Source organism: Moschus berezovskii, chromosome 24 (genome assembly GCF_049115385.1).
Source record: "Moschus berezovskii isolate FMDL1 chromosome 24, NW_MosBer_1.0, whole genome shotgun sequence".
Classification (NCBI taxonomy): Eukaryota; Metazoa; Chordata; class Mammalia; order Artiodactyla; family Moschidae; genus Moschus; species Moschus berezovskii.
The window spans coordinates 811,295-839,201 of NC_142483.1; the positions used below are offsets into that span (position 1 = coordinate 811,295).

A 27,907-nucleotide genomic window follows, 5' to 3' on the forward strand; every position below is an offset into this window, starting at 1 on the left:
CCCGGGGGCAGCAACTCAGAGGCTTCGGAGCGAGCGCCGGCGTGCGGAGCCGGTGGGTGCGCTCGGGGCCTGGGCGGGAGACACGGGTGGGGTCGGGGCGGACACCTCGCGCGCCCTTCCAAGCCCCTGTCGCAAGGCTCCCTGCTCCTTCTCATCGCATAGCCAGCCGTCTAGCAACCCCTCTTCCCTCCAGGCCCATGCACCCTCGCCACACGCCCGGACGGGCCAGAGTGGGTGTGGGGAGGCCCGGCCCTGCTACAAGCCGAGTACCCCGATTCCTTTCGTGGAGGCTGCAGCAAGCATGCGGCTGGAAGGGTGCAAGCTTTGGAGTCAAGGACTCTCGGGCAGGAGTCCCAGCCTCGGCCCTTCCTGTCTGTGTGACTTTGGACAGTTTGCCACTTTGTTTCCTCCTCTGCAGAATGCAGACTAGCTCCGCAAATAGTGAAAATAAGCGCCACGTTTGGGCGGAACGCTTGATGAGCCGCCAGTGAGTGCCTCCCCCAGTCCTCAGGGAGCTTACATTCTGGGGGAATTAGGTAATCGACCGTCGTTAAAGGGATCCACAGCTCTTGGACACTGGTTAAAGGGAAGAGGATGGGGTGGTGGGAAGATGCTTCTGGGGAGGGGAGGGCCTGAGCGCTGGGCGAGGGTGGGAGGGGCCGAGGCTCGGGCTGGCGGTGGGTGGGCGGCTCTGCGGGCAGCACCAGCCCTGGGCTGCTGGAAGCACGCGGGGCAGAGGAGGGAGGCGCTGCGGGTCGGAGCTGCAAGTGTCCTCCTGGTGAGCTTTGGGCAGGTGCCCGCTGTTCTCAGCGGTCGTCGGCGGAGGGCGGGCTGCGGGCTGCGGGCTGCGGGCTGGACCCACCCGCCTCAGACCCTGTCTCTCCCCAGGCCGGGAGTCTCCTCGAGCCGATGTCAGGTTTCTCAGTGCACGCTTCCTCCTCGGCGCCGATGTCGGAGATCCTGCCTCCTATGGTCTCCAAGAGCGTCACTTTCAACAGTAAGTGCCGGGCTGGGAGGGCTTGCGCAGCGTCAGAGGCAGCCTTAGGGGACCTGGGGCGGCGGGTTCAAGTTGGAGTCGAGGCGACAGCGATTCTAAGCCAGGCGACGGACCGGAAATCACAGGCTTTGCCAACTCCCCTAGAAACTCCATGCTGTAATCCCTAGGGCTGCTCTAGCCAAACCCCACCCCAGCCTGGGGCTTAACCCCCAGAGTTTATTGTTTCACAGCTGGCGGGACCTCGAGTCCCGGGCAGGGATGCTTCCATTCTGAGGCAGGAGGGGACCCTGCGCCCTGTGCGCGCGCAGCTTCCGGTGGTGTGCTGCCGCCCTCTGGTGGTGATCGGCAGAAGCGCCGCCTTGGTCTCTGCCTCACCTTCACTCCATCCTCGAGTTCGACGTGTGTGTCCGTTATTTCCCCTTCTTGTTAAGGCTGTGCACACTCGCCCGGCGTGACCTCACCAGAGTTACATCTGCAGCCACTCTCTTTTCAAGCAGGGTTGCATGCTATGGTTCCGGGCGTTGGGACTTCAGATCTTCAAAAGCATTCATTTGAGGGGGGAACACAGCTCACCCCAAGACAGGCCTCGAGGAGGATGCTGCAGTGGAGGTGGGGCTCGCTCAGCCTTCCTGCAGCCTCAGCTGCTGGCCAGCCCCCCGCGCTGGAGGCCCGCACCTCCTCCCCGGGCTCCCGCTGAGTGGCCCCGGGCGTGGCTGCGGGGCTGAGGGGCAGAACTGGCCACACACCCTCTGCTTTGGTTTACTGTTCCTGAGCTTCCGATTCCAAAGGGCATTGAGAGCCCCCGTGTGAAACTCCGCCTTCCTGGAGGCTCCGCTGTGTTCTCTCTCCCTCCAAGCTTGACGCCCGCCGTGCTCACACGTTGCACACATCCACACAAATCCAGCCTGTCCTTTTCTCACACCAATGGCCACACAACAGAAACGCTCCCTGTGCCTTCTTCCCCATCAACCCAGATGCTGTGCAGACTGCTGCCTATCAAACCCTGAGCTCCTGTAAACCCAGTGCTTCCAGCAAAGGCGCTTCCACTTGTGCGGGCACCAGTCTCTGTTGACGGCTGCTGTCCATGGCTGTCCCTCTTACACTGTGTGCTTTACGCCCTCCCTCTTTCTCATCCGCTCTGCTCCGGAGTAAACTGAAAAATGCAGAAAGGTTGAACTGGGGTTCCCAGAAAAAAGATAGCTTTGAAATGTTTACAGATAACAAAATAACTCTAAATGCGCTCACACAGAACGATGCAACATAATGGTGCTGTTGACGGAAACAGTATTCACAACCTACAAGTTCGGAATTATGTTTCATTCCCTGGGGATACTTGGGCTTCCTCGTGGTAGAGAACCGCCTGCTAACGCAGGAGACTCAGGAGGTGCGGGTTCAGTCCCTGAGTTCAGAAGATCCCCTGGAGTAGGAAATGGCGGCTCACTCCAATAGACTCGCCTGGGGAGTTTCATGGACAGAGGAGCCTGGCACGCTACAGCCCACGGGGACGCAAAGAGTCAGACCTGACTGAGCACACAGAAAATTTATGTAAAGAACCGCCTGCTAACGCAGGAGACTCAGGAGGTGCGGGTTCAGCCCCTGAGTTCGGAAGATCACCTGGAGTAGGAAACGGCAGCTCACTCCAATAGACTCGCCTGGGAAGTTTCATGGACAGAGGAGCCTGGCAGGCTACAGCCCACGAGGACGCAAAGACTCAGACCTGACTGAGCACACACAAAAGTTGAGTTATGTTTTGCTCAGTGTGAATTTGTAGGACTTCGCGCCTGGGAGAAACAGTGAGAACTGCGACAAGCAGGGGAGGGAGGAGGCGGGCTGCAGAAGTCCTGCAGGTTGGGCGCAGGTTAGGGAGCCCTGACAGCCAAAGGTTAGTGTTAATGAAAGAAACCGGAGAGCCCGGGTTAGGGAAGTTAGCGCTTCAAGTGTGGGGAGATGCAAGAGTCTGGGCTCGCTGAAATCATTCCTTTCACGTGCCTGCCGCCTCCCTGGGGCCAGTGTCCTTCCTTTTCCATTGGCACTGGCGCCCTGGGATCACAGGTATTGTTCTCCTTCCTGGGTGCCCTGGAGGGCAGGAGTCACTTCAGACTGTGACTTCCTTGTTTATTGATGTGGCGGAAAATACTCCATTCTCAGAGGGGAGGGTGTTCTGGGCCATGAGCTGGGGATGAGGTGAGGTGCTGGAGGAAGAGACAGAGGCCACTGTGGGCCCGTGTGTGGGGCCCTGTGGGCAAGGGGAGGGCCGTTTGGCTCTGCTGGGATGATGGAGACAGCCCAGGTCTAGAGTGTGTGACTGGGCACCATTCCTCCCACCTTGAGCGGGAATCGGGGGGAGAAATGGCCACAGCTCCATCGAGACATGGCTAGTCCGTGCCCTGGCGTTGAGGGCAGAGGACCTCGGTGGGGAGCTTGGCCTGGCAGAGGGGCTGGGCACACCAGAGTGGAACCCAGGTTTCCCAGGCAGGGCTGGTGGGGGCAGGGCTGCAGCACCCCTACTTCTGGGAGACTCGGCCTGTGGCTGGTCCCCCTGTCTCTGGGGGCTCCTGACATCCAGGCCAGAACCCGCCTGAGCCTCTTGGGTCCAGGGGTGGATTGGGAGGGAGTGATCACTGAGTGGATGGTGGTATCTCCCGAAGGCGAGACTGGGCAGGGCGAGGGGTCATTCCTGGTGAAGGAAGCTCACTGCCAGGGTCTAACCTGAGCAGGCTGGTCGGGGGCGGGGTGTGCTCCCCCATGTCTGCACCTGCGCGCTGGGGATGCTCCCGCCCCGCATGTAGGCGTCCCTTCCCCCATCCACCGCTGACTGTAGGGGTGGGGCTGGATGCAGTCCTTTAATTTGGTGATTTAGGGTTAGGGTTAGGTCCCTTCCCCCATCCACTGCTGACTGTAGGGGTGGGGCTGGATGCGGTTAGGGTTAGGGTTAGGGTTAGGTCCCTTCCATCCACTGCTGACTGTAGGGGTGGGGCTGGATGCGGTCCTTTAATTTGGTGATTTAGGGAACATGGTTTTAAGTGACCCAGCCTTAGTCTGGGGAGCTGCAGAACCGGGCTGTCCGAAGCCCGGGCTGGCGGCTGCCTGTGGGCGCGCCTGCTCTGTACCTGGCACTGTGCTGGAGTGCAGAGGTCAAGGGCACAGATTCAGGCCTGCTCTCAGAGGGTTTGGGGCAGCGTGACCTGCTGCTCTCCTCTCTGCTTCTCGGACAGACCAGGCAGTCCCTGCACAGAGTGCCCCCCCACCCCCGCACGAGCTTACTCAGTGAGCCACCTCCCCGCTCCATCATCCAGGGCTTTCCTGGGGCGCCCACACCTTCCCCACCCTCCTTCCCCAGCTTTATCTTCTAGTCGCCCTGGCCCCTTCCCCCCGCAGTTAGACTGTCATCTGCCTGAGGGCTGGGGGCTCTCTGTTTGCCTGTAAGGCTGCTGTCTTTTCCAAAACCCCAAAGCTCACAATGAAATTCTGTTAGGCTGCAAGCTTTCCCCGGCAATGGCAAGCCACTCCAGTACTCTTGCCTAGAAAACCCCATGGATGGAGGAGCCTGGTGGGCTGCAGTCCGTGGGGTTGCTAAGGGTCGGACACGACTGAGCGACTTAACTTTCACTTTTCACTTTCACACATTGGAGAAGGAAATGGCAACCCACTCCAGTGTTCTTGCCTGGAGAATCCCAGAGATGGCGGAGCCTGGTCAGCTGCCGTCTATGGGGTCACACAGAGTCGGACATGACTGAAGTGACTTAGCAGCAGCAACAAGCTTTCCCCAAGGGTCAGGACCTTCCACCACTGCTTTCCAATGCCACGCTGAGTTCAGCTAGAGCGTTTAGACGGGGACGGAAGAAGCAGATCACAGATGACGTGATCCTGTATGTGGAGAAGCCCTGAGGAAGCTCTGTGTGCTCATTAATGAATGCAGCAGCACAGGAGAACACAAGGTCAATACTCAAACGTGAGTTGTGTTTCCATATTCCAGCCATGAACAGTCCAACTTGGGAGCTAAGGGGCAGTTCCATTCAGGATGGCACTGAATAGAATGGATATCCAGGAAAGGGGTGATGTCGTGGGCGATGACCAAGCACGAAGACCCGGGAGTGAGTCTCTCCACCAAAACGACTCTCCAGCAGGCAGGCGCTGTCAGAACCTGGGACAGGACCTCCCCAGCTTCCAGGAGAGAAGTTAATGCCGAGGCGGGGGGATTTCGGGGGATTCTGGCATTTTGTGGTGTGGCTACCAGCCTCCAGCCTCCGGTCCAGCAGCAGTGGGAGGGCGGCCTGAGTTCCTGGCGTGGCTTGCTGGTGCCAGTGTAGCAGGAAGAAGTCAGTTCTGACTCCATGTTGGAACTGTTTGTTTGACTCACTTTCTGTCACTTTTGCTATCATAATCATACAGAACGGCCTGCCTCAGAGAATCCTGCCCCTCTGCCTGACTGTTAAGTGCCTTTGTTCAGAACTCTGTCCACCTATGGATGACACACCCCCCTGCCTGGGGCTTGCCATTCTAGGAGATGTTTGCAAGATTGATGGCCTGTTCACGTTGCTTCCTCATCTCCTGCCGTCTCTGATCTATGAGAGAACCGGCGTCCAGACCCCATTGTGTTGTTCATTCACTGAATTATGTCCGACTGTCTGCAACCCCATGGACTGCAGCACGCCAGGCCTCCCTGTCCATCACTGGTTCCCAGAGTTCGCTCAAACTCACGTCCATCGAGTGGGTGATGCCATCCAACAATCTCAACCTCTGCCATCCCCTTCTCCTCCTGCCTTCCCAGCATCAGGGTCTTCTCGAGAGCCCACGAGATGGTTATTTTGAGGCGCTAGCTACCGTCTCCTCGATCTGCCAGCTCCCTGATTCAAGTCTCTCGTCTCTCAGTTTCACTGGGCTCTTGTGCGGCGAGCAGAGCTAGTTGCACTTGGAAACACCAGGGTGGACAGCAAGGATCGTCCTCCAAGTTGGGCTGTCTGCTTGCTGAAGGGCCACACAGAGGCTGCAGCCACTTCCCTGCCACGTCTTGGTGGGAGTTTAGAAACGGGACCCCTTCTCTTGCTTTGGAGCCAGAGTCTTAGGAAATCTTTTCTTACAAATTTTATTTATTGATTTATTTTTGGAGAAAACCCAACCCAGATAGCAGCCCCAACGAGGAGCACAGACCCACGCCTTTCTCCTGTGGCACTTGGGTCATGGGAGTTTCTGGAGGGCAGGAGTGCCCAGGGGCTTGGGGCAGAGGGGCGTCGCACCTGTGCTGTCCGAGCCCACCTCCCGTGTCTCAGTTTCCTCGGTTACCGAGAAGCAGCAGCATCTCCCAAGTCTTGTGGGGACCGCTCCAGAGCTGACCCAGGGAGGCCTGGGTGGGGTGAGCTCCTGCTGTCCTGGACAGGCGGGCATGGGGGAGGTGCTGGGACGAACCCAGATGAAGGTAGGGCGTGTGGACAAGCACCATGGCGGCGAGAAAGTCACCTCGAGGAGGGACCAGGAGCCTGCACAGCGGGCTGGGCTCAGGGCTCAGGGCCGGGGGGCCGTGGGGGCTGCTGCGGACAGGCTCTGCGCGGAGGAGGAGGGCCTGGCTGCGCATCTGGGGACGTGCGAGGCACCGATGTGGCTGAGCTCCAGGCTTCTATAGGGCCCCTGGGGGATGTGTGGTGAGTTGTGGAGCGTTGAGGGAATCCATTGCTGATGTGGGGTCATCTCCACAGACCCCGTGACTGGCGGGTGACGGCAGCCACCCACCTGCTCTCGCTTTGTTGCCTGCCCGCCTCAGGAGGCACCGTGGTGTCAGCCAACAGGGGAACGGCAGGGAAGGGTCTCCGCGTCTTCTGCTGCACCCCTGGAGGCCTGAGGAGGCTCCTAGCAGAAGGGTTGGCTGGGCAGGTGTCAGAGGCTCAGAGCCTGTGGCCTCTGTGAAAAACCATCCTGCTCTGTCCATAGGAGCAAAGGGGAGGGGTGCCCAGCGGGAGTCACAAGCTGCCGTCATGGGTCAGGCACGTGCGCTGGAACTTTTGTGGCCCGTTTTTTGCTCAGTCCTCAAAACTTCCTGGCAAAGTCAGTATAATCATCGCAGGTGTGGGAGCTAAGGGTCATCTGGCAGGTGAGACCCCAGGGCTGGAGCCTCTGAAGTCTCCCTGGCCTGATGCCATGTGCACAGCTCTCACAAGCTGCTGAGTCTTTTGCTGTAGCTGTCACTTTGTGTCTCCCCAGAGCATGGCCCAGAATCTATGGACAATAGTTCTTCAGTCACTGAAGAAAAGAAGCAGCATGCGAAAAAAGGCAAAGGTAATTCTGGACCTGGGAGTGCACGTCCCATCAGTGGGAGGCAAGTGCTCACCCTCAGGCCCCAGATGTCCTCAGATGTAGCTTCTGGTGGGAAGGACAGTGAGAAAAGGTTCTGTTTCATTAGAAATTGCATTACTGAAACCTGTGGGGTCGCTACTAGTTGGACACAACTGAGCGACTTCACTTTCACTTTTCACTTTCACACATTGGAGAAGGAAATGGCAACCCACTCCAGTGTTCTTGCCTGGAGAATCCCAGGGACGGGGGAGCCTGGTTGGCTGCCGTCTATGGGGTCACACAGAGTCGGACACGACTGAAGTGACTTAGCAGCAGCAGCAAGCAACAAAGTAGGATTTAGTTTTCCTCCAGTAATGTGTGGGAGGCAGGCCAGGGCTCTGTGAGCTCTACCAGAAGCAGTCCTACAAAATCTTCCAGGTGACCAGGTTCTAAGTCTTTCTGCTACACCATCTTTACTTTCGGGTCTTTCAACCACAAGGTTGTTGCCTGGTCAAAAAATGGCTGTGGCAGCTCCAGCCATCACATCTGCTTCCAGACAGGGAGAAGGAGGAAAGGGAAAGGCTAACTCAGCCATCCGTGGGAAAAGATCTTCCCCAGAAGCCCCACCAACAGTTTCTTGCCACACTCCATCTGTTGTGGGGCCATCAGTATCTGCAAGGGAAGCTGAGAAATGTAGCTTTTCAGTGAGTCGCAAGGTCACTGCCTGTTAGGAGATAGAAAGGGATGCATCTGGCAGCACATGCCTTGTCCTCTGGGCCCTGCTGTGTCCTCCATGCCTTGGCTTCCTGGACTCCCTCCTGGTTCCTTGGCTGTCCCCACCCCCAGCCCGGCCCCACAAGCCAGTCTGCTCCTCCTGCAGAAGTGTGCAGCTCTGAGCATGTTGCCTGAGCCTGTCCTCTGGCCAAGCTCCCAACCCTGGGGCTGGGCTTCCCCGTCCACCCTGCCCACGCCCACTTCCTCCTGCTGTTACTTATCAAAACCCAAACCTGCCTAGAAGTAGAGACTGGAGGTCAGTGAACTCGTGTGCTCATCACCAGATCGGAAGCAGACGAGATTTAGCCATGTTTGTTTCACCTGTCCTTCTTCTTTCTTTTTTTCTCTTTGGCAGAATATTTTACTGTTTCAAAATTTGTTGTTTCTTTTGAAGTGTAGTTGATTTACTCTGTTGTGCTATATAGCAAAGTGACTCAGCTATACACATATATACATTCTTTTTTATATTCTTTTCCATTATGGTTTATCCCAGGATATTGACTATCTGTGCTGTACAGTGAAAGTGTTACTCAGTCATATCTGACTCTTTGCGACCCCATGGGCTGTAGCCCGCCAGGCTCCTCTGCCCATGGGATTCTCCAGGGAAGAATACTGGAGTAGGTTGCCATTGCCTCCTCCAGGGGATTTTCCTGACCCGGGGATCGAACCTGCGTCGCTTATATCTCCTGCATTGTAAGGTGGGTTCTGTACCACTCGTGCCACCTGGGAAGCCCTGTTTTGGCTGCACTGGGCTTTAGCTGGGCACACGAGAGCTTTTTCTTCATTGTGCATGCGGGGTCTCTAGTTGGCAGCGTGTGAACCCTCAGTTGCGGCGTGTGGGATCTGGTTCCCTGACCAGGGGTCAGACCTGGGCCCCCTCCATTGGCAGCACAGAGACTTAGCCGCTGGACCCCAGGGAGGCCCCTGTGGCGAATGTGAGGCGCCGCGTCTGAGGGACGGCGTGAGGTGTCTGTCTTTTTCTCTCTGACTTCACTTCTGTGATCATCGCTGGTTGCATCCACGTCTGAGGGAGAGCGTAAGGTGTCTGTCTTTTTCTTTCTGACTTCACTTCCTGTGATAATCGCTGGTTGCATCCACGTCTAAGGGATAGCATAAGGTGTCTGTCTTTTTCTTTCTGACTTCACTTCCTGTGATCATCGCTGGTTGCATCCACGTTGCTACAGATGCTGCCAGGATAAACTCCAGACATTATTTCATTCCTCCAGTGTGCATTTTTCAAATATCAGGACCTTTCTCATGCCCAGCAGCAGATAACCAGGCCATCGTCAGACTTTCCCGGTTGTCTCAGGAACGTCTTCCCACAGAAGACTTGTTCTCCTCCAGAGTCAGTTGAGATCTGAGCACCTTCAGTCTTGTCTAACCGAGCAGAGCAGCCTCCGTGCCCTTTCGCCCTCTGTGCTTGCCTGGTGGGGACGTGGTCTTACTAACCCTACAGCATGACCCTGTGGTGAGCACGTCTGTTCACTTCCTGGAGGTGTCACTGAGGCTGTCTGTGGGTCCTGCATTTCCTCTGGCTCAGCGTTAACCAGGGTGCCTGAGAGAACCTGTGTCTGCCTGTGTGTGCACACACCCCTTCCCGGTGGGCTGTGTGCCTTCAGCTGCCTCCCTGGGAGCCACCTGGGAGCCCTGGGTTCAGCCTGATCCCGCATTGCCGACCCCAGCTGTTCACCCACCAGTTTCTTCTACCCATGATGCTTGCATTGAGCTGAGCATGACATTAAGGGCCAGGGCCCTGCATTGTGGCTTGTCTGTCTGTCTTCACTGAGGTACCATTCCTGTGACATTAAGGGCCAGGGGCCTGCATTGTGGCTTGTCTGTCTGTCTTCACTGAGGTACCATTCCGATGCAGTGCAATGACAAACCTCCAGGTTACAGTTTTATCCATTTTGATAAATGTGTACAACTCTGTGTACAGCCTCCACCCCGTTTGCCATCTAGAACGTTTCCCTCCTTTCTCCCGAGGATGGATGATGGTCTGCTGTCCCCATCAGTTCAGTTCAGTTCAGTCACTCAGTCGTGTCCGACTCTTCACAACCCCATGGACTGCAGCACACCAGGCTTCCCTGTCCATCACCAACTCCTGGAGTTTACTTAAACTTACGTCCATTGAACTGGTGATGCCATCCAACCATCCCATCCTCTCTTGTTGCCTTCTCCTCCCACCTTCAATCTTTCCCAGCATCAGGGTCTTTTCAGATGAGTCAGTTCTTCGCAGCAGGTGGCCAAAGTATTAGTTTCAGCTTCAGCATCAGTCCTTCCAATAAATATTCAGGACTAAATTCCTTAAGGATGGACTGGTTGGATCTCCTTGCAGTCCAAGGGACTCTCAAGAGTCTTCTCCAGCACCACAGTTCAGAACCATCCATTCTTCCATGCTCAGATTCCTTTATAGTCCAGCTCTCACACCCGTACATGACCACTGGAAAAGCCACAGCCTGCCTGCCACCGGCCGGCTGCTGGGCACCTTTATAGTCCAGCTCTCACATCCACACGTGACCACTGGAAAAGCCACAGCCTGCCTGCCACCGGCCGGCTGCCGGGCACCCTTGGAGCCCCTGACGCTCCCCTTCTGTCCTTGTTCATCCCCCCACTGGGGACGGGGCTTCGCTGGCGGCAGGAGCTCCCCTCCCTTCAGCCCCCAGAGCACAGGTCCTGTCGCTCATCCCCTCCCTTCCTTCTTTCGTCCTGCTGGCCGCGTGGGACCCTTTTAGGTGTCTAAGGGCCTGGCTGGTCCAGCGGGTGCTCTGTGACAACCCTTCCTTGCACACGTGCATCGCCGATGCGTTTGTGGGGAGAGATGGGCTCCGCGTCCTCCTGCTCGTCCACCATCTGCTGTTCTGAGGCTGTTCCCCCCGCGCGTACCAGGAGGACTGGAACTGCTGCTGGGATGTTAAACTTTAGAAGTTGTCACTGAACATCTACCAGAATGACTGTACAAGCTCACAGCCCACCACCAGGTGTGAGGGCTCCGGTCACTTCGCGCCGCTCCAGCCCTGGGCACCAGCCCTTCCTTTCTGGGTTACCTTTCTGGCATGCCGCTGGGCATGTGTTAGCATCCCGTGTTCCCCGTGACCAGTGAGGGGGACGAGCTCTGTTTACAGGCATTGATGATTCTTTGCTATGAAGCACCTGCCTTCAGCCCACTTTTCTACTTGGTTGTCTGTCTCCTTAGTTTAATGATTCCTGGGCTTCCCTGGCCGCTCAGTGGTAAAGCATCTGCCTGCTAATGCAAGAGACGCAAATTCGATTCCTAGGTCAGGAAGGTCTCCTGAAGAAGGAAACAGCCAATCTATTCCTGTATTCTTGCCTGGGAAATCCCACGGACAGAGTCCATGGGTCGCAAAGAGTCAGACATGACTGAGCACATACAAATTTCCTTTTAATTTGAAGATACTTTTTTTAATGATGAACCCTGTTTCTTCTAAATCGAGGGTAGTAGGAAAGCAATCATATTTTTAAGCCGTTAGGTTAGAGCCCTCTGGGTTCCATTTTCTCTGATACCTGGTGAGCTGGGCTGTGGGAACATCTCCCTTATGCCTGGGTGGGGGCAACAGGACTGGGGTTCTTGGCAGCCCCAGCCTCCCCAGCATCCAGGCGCTCTGCCCTCGCTGCTCCCGGAGGCTCCTGAGGACACAGCCGCTGTGCTGGCCTCTGGCTCCTCCTGCAGGCGGGTGCCGCACCCGCCAGGGTCAGCCGGTTGCATCGCTTACAAAGGGCAGGCGGAACTTCTCTTCCTTATGGCCTCAGGGTTCCTGAGACTAAACGCGAGGACAGAGGGCCAGGAGTGTAGCAATATCTGAGACACAGGGAGGTCTGTGTTCACACGGTCTCTCAGATGCCAGGGACAGAAGCTAAACAGGCTAAACCAGGCAGGGAAGTTTTAGAGCTGGGAGGTCCAGGCTCGGACTGCAGGCACAGCTGGATCCGAGAGAGCGTCTGCCGTTCGCGTCTGCTTTCGCGGGCGCTCCTTTGCTGGGCAGCGGGGACACCGGGACCCTGGAGGCACAGATCGCCCCTGGTTCTCCAACGGGACCTCTCCCTCCCCAGCGTCCAAGAATGTTCCTGACCAGCCAGCGAATCCTTTCCACATGTCTGGGGACGTGGACTTCTTCTTGCTCAGAGAACAGGAGCGGAACAAGTCTCTCTCGGTGAGTATCTGGGGGGAGCCTGCCTGCCTCGGCCAGAGCGCTGGTTCCCCGGCACTCTGGCTCTAGGACAGCCGATGGCTCACACCGCCTGGGAAGCCTCCTCAACTCCGCCTGGCCTCAGGTCTCTCATCCTACTCTTGTACCAGTTTCACCACCGCCATTCCTGGGCTTTTGTCACGGGGGCCCCCAGGGAGTGTCTGTCCCAGAGCCTTAGCCAGCGTGTCTTATCTTCTGCGGAACCTGGTATAGACGCCATCCCCTCCCGACACCCTCCCTGACCCCCAGGCCCTAGGAGACCCCGAATGCTCTAACCTTGCACAGTCCTCTCTCACTGGACTTCTTGGGGGCCAGACACATGCACACACATGTGCACACACTGCGTGTGTGCACACACAGCTGTGTCTCTGCAGTGCTTAGGAGGCCCAGGATCAGCCCTGTCCCCCAGCACACGCTGTGTCTGCACGCTAGCAGAGTCTCTTGCACCCCCATGTGCCCAGCTAGTCCACCCCTCCACTGCCCTGCAGCATGACGGACCTCACCCCTCCAGGCTGAGGGGACTCACCCAGTGGGCCATGTTTCTGGGACACGTGGTCAGAGGCACAGGCGTGGCCAGTGTCCCGGGCTCCCTCAGGGGCTGCCTGTGTACCCCCAGCTCAGGGCTCAGCCTCTGAGATTCCTCAGGCAGAGGCTGCCTCTGCCACCCAGACCAGAACCAAGGACACTCGGGAACAGGTAGGCCCTCCGGCTCTACCCCAGACCTGATCAGGATTCCACGGGGTGCCAGTCATGCTCCCACCTCCCGCCTGGATGGAGGGGCGGCAGACCCTGAGCCAGTCTGAGAGGTGCTTGAGGCAGTGCATCCACACACGCGTGCACACACACTGTCATGCTCACACACTCTTAAACACACAGATATGTGTGCACACCCCCACACATGAGCGCACACACTCACACACACTCATCCATGCTCACCCACACACACTCACACACGTACACACATTCATGCACACCCGCACACATGTGCACACACACGTGTACACTCACACACATTCATGCAGACACACACTCATCCATGCTCACCCAGAAACATGCACACACACACCCTCATACATGCTTACACACGCAATTCACACACATGTACATACCCATACAAGCACACCCACGCACATGCACACACACGTGTACACATGCACACACTCATACATGCACACCCACACACATGCACACACTCACACACGTGTACACTCACACACTCATACATGCACACACTCACCCCCCCACTGACACACTTCCCCTTCATCCAGCAGCGGCGCAGCCTGGACTTCCTTCTCCCAGCCTGGACTGGCCTCAGGGACCCTCTGCCTTCCTTCAGGGCCCCCTGCCCGCCCTTCCCACCCCGCCCCCGCAGCACAGCCCCAGCCTGCTCACACTGAGGAGCCTCCCAGTGCCTTCAAACTGCAGACCTTTTCCCACTGGAATCCTCGCTGGTGACACTTTCCCAGTTTTATTGCACCAGGACACACAAATCAGGGCCCACCACACATTAGAGGGGAACAGGCGTTGTTACTGGCAGGACCAGTGGGATGTTGGATTTGACCAGGGGAAGCCGCATGCAGGCTCGAGCCAGCAACATCCTCAGGGCCTGGGTGGCAGGAGGGGTGGGCACTAGGCCACCGGGAAGAAAGCCCCCCCCAACCTGAGACTCCCCAAGTGAAGGGCTGGGGTACTGCAATCCCCAGTGACCCCCAGCCCCAGGTCACCCCCAGTAAGTAGCAAGCTTCCTTATCAAACTTGGAAACTCTGAAGATCCAGCTTCTCTGAGCCTTGGTTTGTCAGATTTAGAAATCACAGCCCAAGACATGTGGTTTTAAGTGTGAGCTTCAGACAGATGAGGCAGTGAGCATGTCCCTGCACCCCTGGACTGGAATCGCATCTGACCAGGCTTCCCCAGTTCCTCTGGCACCCTGCCTGCCTGCATCCCATTCTCCACAGGGAGATGCCCGTCACCCCTAGCGCTTCCCCCTGCATAGGGCACATGCGCAGGCCCCTACACCCCTCCAGGTGTGCGCCTCTGCCTGTGCCTGTCACCTGACGGGACAGGCAGCGGGGAGGGGCCGGGCCCGGTCTGTCCATCCCCACCCAACCCTGCCCTCCCGCCTGCCTCCCGCAGGACCGGGAGCAGAAGAAGCTGCGGGTGCGTGAGAAGATGACCTACTCGTCCAAGGTGTCTGCCAAGCACACCAGCCTGCGCTGTGAGCTGCAGCTGGAGGAAGATGGAGGAGCGGGCTGAGCAGCTGCGCAGCTTCCACGAGCAGGTGGCCTGGAAGCTCGCCATGACCTGAGGTGCACCCCACCCTGTGGTCCCCAGCCCCGGTCCCCAGGCCCGCCTTCGCCCTTCCTGTGTGAGCAGCACTTTTAGAGGGCTTGAGCCATGCGGGGTTGTGGTGCGGCGTGTGTGTGTGTGTGTGTGTGTGGTGGGGGGCAACGGGTCCTCTTCATGCCCGACCTCTGCCTCCCAGGTCGCAAAGATCAGTTCCAGATGCACTGCCAACCAGCAGCCTTTGAACCCTGGTGCTGTGTGCAGTCAGAGTGCTGACCTGCACCGTGAGCGCAGGCTTGACTGTTGTCAGATGAGGCGTCTCACTCGGCTCATCTGTCCTGGGCAAGTCAGCGTGTCCCGCTGCTGCCTCTTCTGCTGATCACTAGCCTCGTGGGTCCTGGGATTCAGGTCTTCACTCACTGCGTGTAGTGAAAGGGAGCTGTGTGTGTGAGCTGTTGTTATTTTCATCACCTGTTAGAAGTCTGAAGGGCTTCCCTGGTGGCTCAGATGGTATAGAATTTGCCTGCAACACAGGAGACCCGGGTTTGATTCCTGGGTTGGAAAGATCCCCTGGAGGAAGGCATGCAACCCACTCCAGTAGTTTTGCCTGGAGCATCCCGTGGACAAACGAGCCTGGTGGGTGGGCTACAGTCAATGGGGTCACAAACAGTCGGACACGACTGAGGGACAAAACAAGGAAGTCTAGAGTACTAAACATATGCATCAGTGTTCTACCAATGAACTATAAACCAATAAGCTTAAAGGACCAGTTGAGGTCAGGGTCCTGGACCCCTTGGACTACCGGGGCCCTGAATGTGAACATGGAGAGACCCCAGCCTCCGCCCCTGACACCGAGGCTTGTTATGTTAATTGTGGAGCTCTGCCTGTGTCTTATCTCTGCCTCCACCGCCTGTTATTGCTAAGACCCGGGAGCCACAGGGGGCATCTAAGTGGACAAGACTGGACCCAGCAGGTCTGACTTCCTTGAGGAGCTCAGGACGGCCAGGCCAGGCGTCTCGACTTAAATCAGGCCTCCTGGACCATAGCATGTCCTTCTGGAAAGGAGCGGGTTTGAAGGACAAGGCCAAGAGCCCACAGTTGCATCCACAGCGGGGGCGCCCCAGCCCATGCTCTCAGAAAGGCCGGGAAAGAGGCCCCGTGGGCCTTGACCCCAACTGCGATGCCTCGCTGCTTGTGTTCCAGAAGGCGGCCCTGATGCCCACCCCAGCTTCCTCCCACCCGGCTGAACCCTGCCAGGATGGACTTAGCCTCTGGAGGCTTGTGCGTGTGCTCAGATGCTCGGTTGTGTCCGACTCTTCGTGACCCCATGGACTGTGGCCCACCAGGGTCCTCTGTTCATGGGATTTCCCAGCAAGAACACTGGAGTGGGGTGCCATTTCCTTCTTCAAGGGATCTTCCCGACCCAGGGATCGAACCTGTGTCTCTTGCATCTCCTGCCTTGGCAGGTGGATTCTTTACCACTAGTGCCACCTGGAAAGCCTTGCTGGAGGCTTAGGGCGCCCCAACTAGAGCTCTTGCTGCCTTGTTTTCTCTCTCACCACCCCTTCCTGTTACTGTCCTGGCCAATAGACCTTTCACCATGACATCCAGCCAGGTGAAACTTCCAGGGTGGGCTGTCCAGAGCCTCATTCTAGGGAGAAGGGTGCTACAAGCAACAGCAACTCAAGTCAGATGCAAGGAAGGACTTCCCACCTGGCCAGACTCCAGCCATGGAGACTGCTCTGTATCTGCACAGCCTGGAGGCGGAGCTTGCTCCGTCGCGGTCCCTGTTGTGACCCAGGCCTCAGGACCGCCTGGCTCGCGGGTCCCCAGCCACTGCCTGGGGGGGTTGCTCCCACTGCCCGCCCACCCCCAGATGCCTCATGCCTTTCGCTGCAGAAAAGAAGCTGGAGCCCAACGACATCAACAGCTACATGGACCGGAACCGGCAGATGCTTCTCATCCAGGTAGGCCGGCTGCCCCGTGGGCCCCGCGCCCTGTCCCCGTGGGGCCCGCATGATGCCACTCCTGCCCTCAGTATGCCCTGGATATGAAGCGGAGCGAGAGCCAGCGACTGGAGAGGCTGGCGGCCCAGGAGGAAGCTGAGTCGCAGCGGGCAGAGATGTTCCTGGAGAAGGACGCAGCCCTGTTCGACGAGTTTCTCAGGAAGAACGACCGCAGGTCTGTGCAGGCGCTGCAAACGTGAGCCCCCCGCTCGGGCCTGGCCCAGGCCTGCATGCCCACCACTCCCCCAGCCCACCTGCAGCGGCCGTGGACGGACCCCTGCCCTCAGTTCAGGCCCCTGCTTGGCAGCTCCCCCGCTTGCAGCCCTGACCGAAGGCAGTGTGGACACTCCCCTGAGCCCCTTCCCCTCCGCCCCCAGCCCCCAGGGCTGACAAGGAGTCCAAAGCCAAGATGGAGAAGATCCTGGAGATTCATGAGCTGACCACCCAGATCATGAACATCAAGAGGTGAGTTCAGGGGGCGCACGGGCCCCGCCATGTCTCCCAGAGCCCAGGAAACTCCGTGCAGCACACCGCTCTGCACCCCGATCATGTCCAGGAGCCCAGGCCCTGCGGGTGACCGAGGCCAGGACACGGGGCAGGGCTCACCCCGAGGCCTTTCTGCCCCGGGAGTGGCGGTGACCTGGGGACTGAGCGGTGCTGCCCCGCAGGCCGGCCCTCTCTCCTGCGTGCAGGGTCCGGGTTGCCTCCCCTCCGAGGGGCCCAGGGATGGAGCCTGACCTCGCCTGTCCCCTCCCGGGTGCAGCGGAATCTCCGAATCTGAGGACGCGCTGCAGCAGCACAAGGCCCACAAGGACTTCCTGTACGAGCCGGAAGTGTCACCCGGGAGCGGCTGGAGGAGCAGGAGGAGGAGCGCTCGGCTCTGACACAGGACTTCCGGTACAAGCCGGAAGTGTCACCACAAGGTCCACAAGGACTTCCTGTACGAGCCGGAAGTGTCACCCGGGAGCGGCTGGAGGAGCAGGAGGAGGAGCGCTCGGCTCTGAAACAGGCCACGGAGGCAGTGGAGGCCTTCGAGAGCCTGGGGCTGCCCTCAGTGGGGGACAAAGGGAGCAGGGAGGGGCGGGTGTAGCCGTGTCCACTGGCCCGGCCTCTCCATCTCCCAGAGCCTCCCCCCAGGCCTCCCCATCACCCAGAGTATCCACCCCCGGGTCAGGCCTCTCATCCCCCAGAGCCCCACACCCCCCCAGGCCTCTCCATCCCCCCAGAACCCCCCCAAGGCCTCTCCATCCCCCAGAGCCCCCGCACCTCCAGGCCTCCCCATCCCCCAGAGCCCCACCCCCGGGTCAGGCCTCTCATCCCCCAGAGCCCCCCACCCCCCTAGGTCTCCCCATCCCCCAGAGCCCCACACCCCTCCAGGCCTCCCCTGTCCCCCAGAGTATCCACCACCGATTTAGGCCTCTCATCCCCCAGAGCCCCCCACCCCCCTAGGTCTCCCCATCCCCCAGAGCCCCACACCCCTCCAGGCCTCCCCATCCCCCAGAGTATCCACCCCCGGGTCAGGCCTCTCATCCCGCAGAGCCAACCACCCCCCTAGGTCTCCCCATCCCCCAGAGCCCCACACCCCTCCAGGCCTCCCAGTCCCCCAGAGTATCCACCCCTGAGTTAGGCCTCTCATCCCCCAGAGCCCCCCACCCGCCTAGGTCTCCCCATCCCCCAGAGCCCCACACCCCTCCAGGCCTCCCCATCCCCCAGAGTATCCACCCCCGGGTCAGGCCTCTCATCCCCCAGAGCCCCCCACCCCCCTAGGTCTCCCCATCCCCCAGAGCCCCACACCCCTCCAGGCCTCCCCGTCCCCCAGAGTATCCACCCCCGAGTTAGGCCTCTCATCCCCCAGAGACCCCCACCCCCCTAGGTCTCCCAGTCCCCCAGAGCCCCACAACCCTCCAGGCCTCCCCATCCCCCAGAGTATCCACCCCTGGGTCAGGCCTCTCATCCCCCAGAGCCCCCCACCCCCCTAGGTCTCCCCATCCCCCAGAGCCCCCCCCACCTCCAGGCCTCCCCATCCCCCAGAGTATCCACCCCGGGTCAGGCCTCTCATCCCCTAGAGCCCCCCACCCACCTAGGTCTCCCCATCCCCCAGAGCCCCACACCCCTCCAGGCCTCCCCATTCTCCAGAGTATCCACCCCCGGGTCAGGCCTCTTATTCCCCAGAGCCCCCCACCCCCCAGGCCTCTCCATCCCCCAGACCCCCCCACCCCCCCCAGGTCTCTCCATCCCCCAGAGCCCCCCCAACCCCCACTGCTCAGCCCACACACTCTGTTAGGTCGTCAGCCAGCTCTCCGAGCAGCCCTACCGCTTGGGGAGACCACGGGCAAGTGCCTGGGACCTCTGAGCCTCTCCTGGCTTCCCACATGACTGGAGACCAGGGGGAAGCTGAGCTCCAGAGGTATGTGGAGGCCCCTGGCTGGAGGGGCCCCACTCTGGGCTGTGGGGATGGGCAGGTGGACAGCCCCCCTCTGCTTCCACCAGAGGGGCAGAGCCCCAAGAAGCCTGCCAGGCTCCTGCAAGTGATGCGGCTGTGCCAGGCACTGTCCATGACCGTCAGCCAGCAGCAGGGCACCCTGCCCAGCGTGCCCCGCGGGGTGGAGTCCAAAAGGTGAGTGGGCATGGGGAAGGGGTGATGGAGGAGACTGGCCTGCTGGGGAGCGGCCCCCAGTGGCACCAGCTCAGAGTGCCTGGAACAGGGAAGAGGCTGAGGAAGGGCTGTGTCCAGCCTGGAGGGTCTAGAGTTAAACGTAAGCCTGAAAATCGAGGTGTTTCCTGAGCAGACACGTTCGTGTGATTTGGTGAACTTGAGCTTGGGGTGACCCACACGGGTGCTGCTGGGACAGTCAAAGGTGCATGGCGGAGGCAGCCGGAGAGGACCCACCTGCCCGGACTCTCAGAGTCCAGAGTGCTGGCCAGGGGGCTGGCAGAGCCTCTGAACCTTGAAAGGGAAGCAGGAAGTGTCTGGATTTTCATATAAAATATCCCAAACTTTAATTATGACAGTTATTTTCAAGTCTTATGCAAAACACGGTAAGGGACAGACCAACCGACCAGATCCAGCTCTGGTGACTCACCCCGTAGCCCCCTGCAAGACCCCCTCGGGGACCACCGAGCCGCCCTGGGCCCTGTCCTGAATGTCTTCCTGTGATTCCCTGACACCCCCCCCCCGCGCCCACACACACACACACGCCGTGATGACTGACCGCAGGACACGCCTGCCCCACCGCCGCCTCCGGGGCCCCCTGCCCGTCCAGCACAGTCATTGTGCACCCCAGCCTCTCCGGGTGGGCACCCCACAAGGTGCGGAGGGGCGGGGGTGCCTGGCAGCCAGGCAGGGCTGACCCTGGCCTTGCCTCAAGTCCCCGCCCTGGGGTCCGGGGCTGCAGAGGCCAGGGAGTTTCGGCAGGATGCCGACACAATCAGACCTGGGTCTTGTACCTTTTTCTCTGATTTTGTGGTGCATGTGGCGGGTCACCAAGCGCACAGGACAGGCACGTGCAGAGGTCAGCTTTGGTCCCCGTAACCCCTCCATGCCGGGCTGTGGTCTCCAGCTCCGGGATCGGATGTGTGTGCCTCCTCTGGCGAGGTGCCCTCAGCCTTGGAGCTCCTGGCAGCAGGGAAAGTCCCTGGAAGCAGAGGTCTGGGCCCTCTGCCTGCCAGCCCCGTGACCACGGCCACCGTGCACATCTGGGCAGGTCGCGGGCCGCACAAGGCACTTGGCTGGGAGGGCGAGTCAGAGGTAGAGTCCAGCCTGGCCCCAGGCTGTGTCCTCTTGGAAGAAGGAGTCTCAGAAGGGTGCCTTCCAGGCCAAGAGTGACCTTGGGCAGGTGACTGGCTTTCTGACGGCAGGGCTCTCGTGTGCCGATTCGGTGGCATCTGTGTGCGTGGGGCCCCCTGGTGGCTCAGATGGGAAATCCGCCCGCCAGGGCAGGAGATGCAGGTTCAGTGCCTGTTCTGGGAAGATCCCCTGGAGGAGGAAACGGCAACCCACCGCAGTATTCTTGCCTGAGAAATCCCACGGACAGAGGAGCCTGGTGGGCTCTAGTCCACGGGGTCGCACAGTAAAGTCAGCGTGCACACAGGCTGAGGCACAGCCCTGGCGGTGTCCTCACCATCGGCGGGGCCCTGTGATGCCAGCTCTGCGCTCCAGGAAGGCTGAGCTGGGGCCTCGGAGGTCTCTGCCCAGCCTCCTGCAGCTGCAGGCCGGCCTCACCAGCTCCTTGCCTGAGAAATCCCACGGACAGAGGAGCCTGGTGGGCTCTAGTCCACGGGGTCGCAGAGTAAAGTCGGCGTGCACACAGGCTGAGGCACAGGCCTGGCGGTGTCCTCGCCGTCGGCGGGGCCCTGTGACGCCAGCTCTGCGCTCCAGGAAGGCTGAGCTGGGGTCTCGGAGGTCTCGGCCCAGCCTCCTGCAGCTGCAAGCCGGCCTCACCAGCTCCGGGGGCGGCAGAGCCTGCGTGCCCATACAGGGTGCAGGCTGGGAGGCATGACGGATGCAGGACTGAGGTTGGCCAGGTCCCCCAGTGCTTGCAGCCCTCACAGCCTTCCCTGTGGCCACTGGGCCGTGCATGTCCAGCAAGGTCCCTGACGTGTGGTGTGTCACAGCAGCTGTGAGAGGGGCCAGCGATGACACATGCTAAGGAGGGAGCGGGGCAGGGAAGGCCCAGGTGGGAGGGAAAGAGCGGGGACCAGGGAGGGGCCTGGCAGTGGGAGCCGTGGGTCTGAGGTCGGGTTGGCTCCTGGATCTCAGGAAGGAGCTTCTGGGGCTGGCAGCCTCAAGGCGGGAGCCGCGCTTTATTCTAACCAGAGTGAGAGGGACTGACCGGGCGTGGTGTGACCGGGGCCACAGGAGGCTGAGGCCATGGCCTCGGCTGCCGGGGGGACAGAGGATGGGATGAGGGCTGGTTGGGAAGGTGCCCCAGGCCCCGACCCCGTGTCCCCGCAGGTCCAGCTCCACCCTCCCTGTGGAGGACGACCTCGACAGCGATGATGGGGAGGTGAGTGCCTGCTCCCACGGGGCTGCGGGGCGGAGCCCGCTGACCCGGGGCCTCACCCGGCTCTGCTTGCAGGAGCTGGAGCTATGCTTCACAGACCCGCAGCAGCTCCTCGACGTCTTCACAAAGCTGGAGGAGCAGAACCTGTTCCTGGTCCAGAACACCCAGGAGATGGAGGAGGCCCTGGAGGAGCTGAGCTTCACTCTGAAGAACACCCAAACCTGCATGTAGGTCTCAGGCAGGGCTCCGCGGCCGGGTGGCCCACCCTGCCCTGTCCATGGTGCTGGCACTGCCGGCTCTGGGGAGAGGCTGTGTACTCTTGGGCCTGGAGCTGAGGTTCAGAGTGGGCCAGGTGGGTGGAACCCTGAGGGACTGACCTCTCCCCACCCTGGAGCAGCCTGCAGTCGGAAGGGGGCCTCTCCACGGACACCGCCCAAGGTGGTTCTGTAATGATTATCTTATTGGCTCAGCAGTAAAGAATCTGCCTGCAATGCAAGAGCTGCGGGTTCCATCCCTGGGTCGGGAAGATCCCCTGGAGGAGGAAATGGCAACCCACTCCAGTATTCTTACCTGGAGAATCCCATGGACAGAGGAGCCTGGTGGGCTACGGTCCATGGGGTTGTAGAGTCCAACATGACTGAAGCGACTGAGCACACGCGCATTTATTTTACTAATGATTATAATGATTGGCATTGTTACTTGTTATTTAATAGTAGTAGTATGATCCAAGATACTTGACTCTCCAGCCTTCGTCATGTAGTGTTTCCTGCCCATCGTTGGCTCAGAGTAAGTTTTCTGGAACAGAAAGGGGCGTCAGTTTTATTAGCCTGTTTGGGCAGCGTCTGCCTCCAGGTGAGGCCAGCTGGGAGCAGGGGATCACCGCTTTACTCCCGAACCTTGAGTAAGCACCCACTCTGGGTCAGGCCGGGGTCTGGGCCCTTCATAAATAAGGTAAACCCTGCCCCATGAGCTGGCAGCCCAGGGGAGCCGACTTCGAGGCACGCAAATTTGCCTTGTGGGTAGTAACACATGCTAGGGGTAAAGGGTCCTATGAGGAGGAGGTTGAAGTGGAGGTTGGCGGCAGATGGGAGAGAGCAGGGGAGGCTCCCAGGGAGGGTGGCCTTTCAGCCATGAACTTCCTGAGTGATGGGACACCACAGGGAATCTTGGGGGAAGAGGGAACCGCATGCAAAGGTCCTGAGGTGGAGCCAGCTCACAGCTCTGACCGCTTGTGTGCTCACGTTCTGTTGACCAACATCCTGCCTTGGATAATTTCCTACCAAGAGTCTCCAGAATAATGCTGAAACACGAGGTCTCAGGAAAGACTGTGTTTCCTGCCAGTGCAGGAGGTACAACAGACTCGGGTTCGATCTCTGAGTCGGGAAGAGCCCCTGGAGAAGGGAACAGGTACCCACTCCAGTGTTCTTGCCTGGAGAGTCCCATGGACAGAGCAGCCTTGCAGGCTCCAGTCCAAAAGACTGGACTGGGGTCAAAAATAGTCGGGTGTGACTGAGCGCACACACAGTGGGGAAAAGGTGTCTTTTTATCCCAAACACCTGGGAAAGAAATAGAAGAACACAATTACCTGCCCCCCCCCCCATCTGGTCCATGTAAAATGGGCGCTGGCTGCAGGGTCACTCGTGTCCAGGCACTGGACGCAGAGGAAGCTCTAAGGAGCAGGCTGGACTCTTGGCAGTCATGCACCACTGGGAGATGCGCCACTGACTCTGCAGCGGACACTCAGGGTTGAGGGGAGGTCCAGCCTCTGTTCTTATCCTGGGTGCCCTGCTTGCCTCCCATAAGGGCCCAGGCCTTGAGGGAGGGTGTGTGTGAGCTGCAGGTAGTCCACCTGGCCACCCGCCTCTGAAAGCCTGGGAGGGCTGGCTGGACCATCTCCGCCCCCCTCACACTCAGGCTCCTGGCCTCAGCCCCACAGCCATGGGTCTGCATCCTGGAGGGCTGCCAGGGGGCGGAGGCCTATACCCCGGCACTTGTGCTCATGACAGAGGGCAAAGGAGCCGCTACCGTGGCACTTTGCCTAAACACAGGAAAATGTCGGTGGTTCTGTTCACCTGGGCGGAGCCTCAGAGCCACCGTAGGGAAAGGGGCACCTCTAGACCCTACAGGCACAGCTGGCTGAGCGACTAGTGTCCTGCTCACTCTGGTCAGGACTGGCATGCCGCTGCCCACACTGGCCAGACCCATGCCAATTATAAGAGCCAGGGTTTCTGCTCCAGAAACCCCAGCAGACAATGCATGTCTGCCATGACAGACTTAAGAAAAAATTAATATGTTTCATATAAAAGGTGATTGTTGCAATCCTATTCCTAGTGAAAGTGAAAGTCACTCAGTCATGTCTGACTCTTTGCAACCCCATAGACTACACAGTCCATGGAATTCTCTAGGCCAGAATACTGGAGTGGGTAGCCTTTCCCTTCTCTAGGGGATCTTCCCAACCCAGGGACTAAACCCAGGTCTCCCGCATTGCAGGCGGACTCTTTACCAGTTTAGCCACCAGGGAAGCCCCTAAGAGGATTAAAAACTTGGGCTCGGAAAACCCTGTCCAGTGAACGTCCACAGCAGCATTGTTCCCAAGAGATTAAAGGTAGAAACTGCCTAATGTCCACTGAAGAATGACTCTGGCAAAGCCTGGTCTCCCACGTGGTGGACCACAGTGGTTGTAAGAAGAAACGAGGCTCTGACCAGGCATGTTAACAGGAGAGACAGACCTGAAAACACAGTGCCGGGTGAAAGAGCCAGACACAGAGGGACAGACGCCACGGGGCTCCGTGTTTACGTCCAGGAGAGACGGAGTGGAGGGGGTGGGCGAGAGTGACCGGGGGCTTCTCTCCAGGTAATGACACTGTCCTGAAATTAGATTACGATGGTCATGAAAAAAATTGGACATTTCGAAAGAATTTTATGGTGAATTCTATACCTCAATAAGGCAGGTTTGGGTTTTCCCTTTTTTTTTTTTTAGCGTGGATTGTTAAAGATGTTAGATTTCCCCTGTGTCTCACCAGGGCCTCTGAGGCTGGGGCTCTTGGCCCTCAGCATGTGGCAGGGCCAGCAGGCTCAGCGGTGCTGCTGCCCTTCAGGGACCAGGAGGTGAACCAGCTGAAGCAGTGGATCGCCACGCTGATGACGTTCATTGCCAAGGAGAAGGAGATGGCCGTAGCTGGAGCTCAAAGCCCGCGTCTTCCATTTTGGCGAGTTCAAGCGTGATCAGGAGGTAGGGACCCTGGATGGGCAGATGGCAGTGGTGGGCACGTGGCCATAGCCCCAGTGGAGGGTGGAGTCATCCCCGCCAGAGGGGCCTACACTGCGGGAGAGCCAGCCCGGAGGTACATAGTTCTCCGCGGCTGCCGTGGTCCTTGCCACTCGCCAGGCTCTGGGCTTGACCCACGGGCACCACTGGACATGGCCCTTGGCCCCAGATCAGAACCAGCCGTGTGTTCACGCCCCATGAATGGGCAGCTCCGCACCACCCCTCCTCCATCCCTCCTTCCTTCCGTGAACTCATCTGCTTCCTAAACACTCAGTGCGTCTGGAAGTGACCCTGCAGGGAGGCAGGCAGGCACGTCCCCAGCCAGGCCGGGAGGGTGAGAGGACTCAGAGCACGGAGCCCAGGGGCCCAGGGCCTGCACCCAGCTTCCTAGTTCATTCGATTGCTGTTGAGAGCCTCCTGCCTTCCGGGCCAAGTACCCGGAGCCCCGAGAGCGGGCCGGGCATCTACCCCCAGACTACCGGGCATCAGCTGTGCCCTGTGCCCCCTGCCCCCCTCCCCTCCCTCTTAGCCACCCCAGGGGACAGGGGTGTTGTGTCTTCTGAACATCAGAACAGGCTGAGAGGGGTCGTCTAGCCCAGCACTACAGAAAGCAGGCCACAGAACGTGGTCCCGGGGGGAGCTGAGGGCAAGGCAGGGGCAGAGTAGGTCACGGGGCCTCAGTGGGCACCCCGTGTCCAGGCAGGAGCCCCAGTAGGCACTGGGACCTGGGATCTGGCTGACCACAGAGGCCCAGGGCGTGGCCCTCTGCCCAAGAGAAGCCCGACTGTCTAGCTCTGTGCCCCCTGACTTCCCGAGCACCCCCTGCCGGCTCGGCAGAGCCCCGGGAGGTAGCTGGCTGAGGCATGGGGGCAGCCTGGGCCCATGCGGCCCTGCTGGAGGGAGGCCTGCCCACCTCACAGGACAAGCTGCTGGAGAGTCTGAAGTGCAAGGTGCTGGACGTCTACGGGCACTGTGTGGGTGGCCAGCAGGAGTCCAGCCTGGACACCGTGCAGATGCTGGCCACCATCGAGCACCAGCTGGACGAACTGCTTGAGAACCTGGAGCGCATGCCCCCAGCCCACATCGAGCGGGCCGAGAAAGCCAAGGAGAAGGAGAGGCGCCTCCGGTGCGTGGGGGGTCCTGCACATCCCCACCAGCTCTGGACTGGCCCTGAGGACAGGGGCACACCCTGGGGCTCCCCGCTGGGAGGGGGTGTCTGGCTCACACCCCACAGGCTCAGCCCAGTGGGAAAGGTCCCTCCATTGGGAGAGGCATGTGGTGGCCTTAGGGACCCCGGGAGCAAAGTGATGGGCAAACCCCCACTTCCCGCACCCAGCCGCCGAGGAGAAGGGACAGTGAGAGGCACTTTGCGGGCAAAGAGCTATACTGCCCGAGCCCGGGGAGGGAAAGGGCCGGCCTGAGAGCCGCCGAAGGGGAGTCAAGGAAGGGTGTGCCCCGTGGGCCCGATGGGGTGCAGGCCAGTTCCCGGCCACCTGGGTCATTCGGTCCCAGCAGAGTCCTGAGGCACGGCCATCTGCGATCAGCCATGTCTTTCCCACACAAGGGCTCTCCTCCTGGGTCCCCAGACCCTGCTCAGGCAGGCACTGGACAAGGTTTGGTGGCCTCAAGTACAGACAGGAGGACTCGGGACTGCTGATCTTGCTGGGGCCTGGGCTTTCAAGGTGGCAATGCATCAGTGACCAGGGAGGGGAAGCCAGGAACCTGGGCCTTCCGGGGGGAGATGAGCCTCGAGCCAGGCCCTCCCAAGCAACCAGGGCCAGAGCCAGCAAGGAGGTGGGGCAGAGCGGCGCCGAGGCCTGAGGCTGCGTGGGGAGGAGCTGGTGGACTTCTCCCGGCCTCTGGTCGGTAACCTCGCCCTTCCTGCACCCAGACTCCTGGAAGAGAAGGCGAAGCTGCAGAAACAGCTGCAGGAGGAGTGACTGCTGCGCGCACAGGCGCGAGCCCAGGCCGATGTCAAGAAGAAGGTAAGCGAGGCCCCGAGGAGGCTGGCCCGGGGCTTGGCGGTGTTGAGGGGGGGTGGTGGTTTTGGGGGGCGTGGCCAGGAGGGCTCGTGGCTGCAGACCCGCCAGGTCTCGCCCACTTTTGTAGACACACTTGCTGGGGTCCTGTGGGGAGACGGGTCACCAGAGCAATGTCAGGGTGGAGCCAGGGACCCCATCTCAGGCCTGCTCCCCCCCACCTGCCCCTGAGGACCTACTTCTCCGGGCAACCTCCCAACCCTCCCTAGGAGCACTGGTGCCCACAGCTCAGTGCCTCCCTGGGGTCCCACCTACATTCCAGCCAGACCCCAGGCCAAGGCCATCACCCCTCACTCATTGAGGGTCCCCCAGCCACTGCGTCCCCCACCCACAGAGTACAGGCCGGAGTAGCCACTGGCCTGCTGGACTTGCGGTCCCTAAAGAGTCCCGATCCTGACCCTGACCCTGACTCCGTGGACCCCACGGAGTCTCTCCTGATCCTCGTGGCGAGAGAGATGTCCCTTTAGCCTGGCGTCTCCCGAGTTTCCGGGTGCCTCCTTCCTCCCCTGCCCCGACTCACCCAGGGCCAGCACCCTGGCGTGCAGGCCACATAGATTTCCCTACCCCGGCCCTCTCGGAGGCCCTGGCCTGTCCGCAGACCACACATGACCTCAGCCACCAGAAAGGCTGGGCTGGGCCTGGGCCCCAGGCTCCCGTGCGCTCAGGGCAGGTGTCCAGCCTCAGCCCAGGTGCAGTGAGGCCGGGGTGCAGGCTCACGGCGTCCCCTCCCTGCAGCGGGGCAGGAGGCTAGTGTGCCGATCCCGGCCACCCGCTCTGAAGACCACGGAGCAGTCCGAGCACAAGCTGATGGACAGGGACAGGGAGGAGCCGCTGTTCTTCACGGAGCGTGCGGGCCTCCCGCTGGCTGAACAGAAGCAGACGGAGGCGTGGGGAGCAGAGGCGGAGCCTGCACGCCAGCACGGGCCCCTCACCGCCCACGCTGTGCCTTCGGACTCACCTGAAATAAAAGCAGTGTCGCTTGGGCGCCTCCAGGCCTGTCTCGGGAGGCGGACACAGCAACAAACTCAGTCTCCGCTCATTGTCACTCAAACCAGGAAGTGATA

General features: G+C 59.9%; 1 protein-coding gene across 1 annotated transcript; it reads left to right on the top strand.

The window, feature by feature from the left end:
* Window positions 1-27,905, top strand: CFAP100 (cilia and flagella associated protein 100). The gene is given in 21 exon segments (XM_088831737.1): window positions 1-52; window positions 419-536; window positions 889-997; window positions 7,193-7,267; window positions 12,107-12,207; window positions 14,378-14,481; window positions 14,483-14,550; window positions 16,427-16,494; window positions 16,566-16,729; window positions 16,918-16,998; window positions 17,297-17,368; window positions 17,488-17,622; window positions 18,826-18,880; window positions 18,882-18,940; window positions 21,488-21,539; window positions 21,612-21,763; window positions 24,560-24,712; window positions 24,714-24,768; window positions 25,725-25,930; window positions 26,696-26,789; window positions 27,579-27,905. Coding segments are annotated over 19 exon segments (2,109 nt in total). The 5' UTR covers window positions 1-52; window positions 419-536; window positions 889-909.
* Window positions 27,906-27,907: the final 2 nt, after the last annotated feature.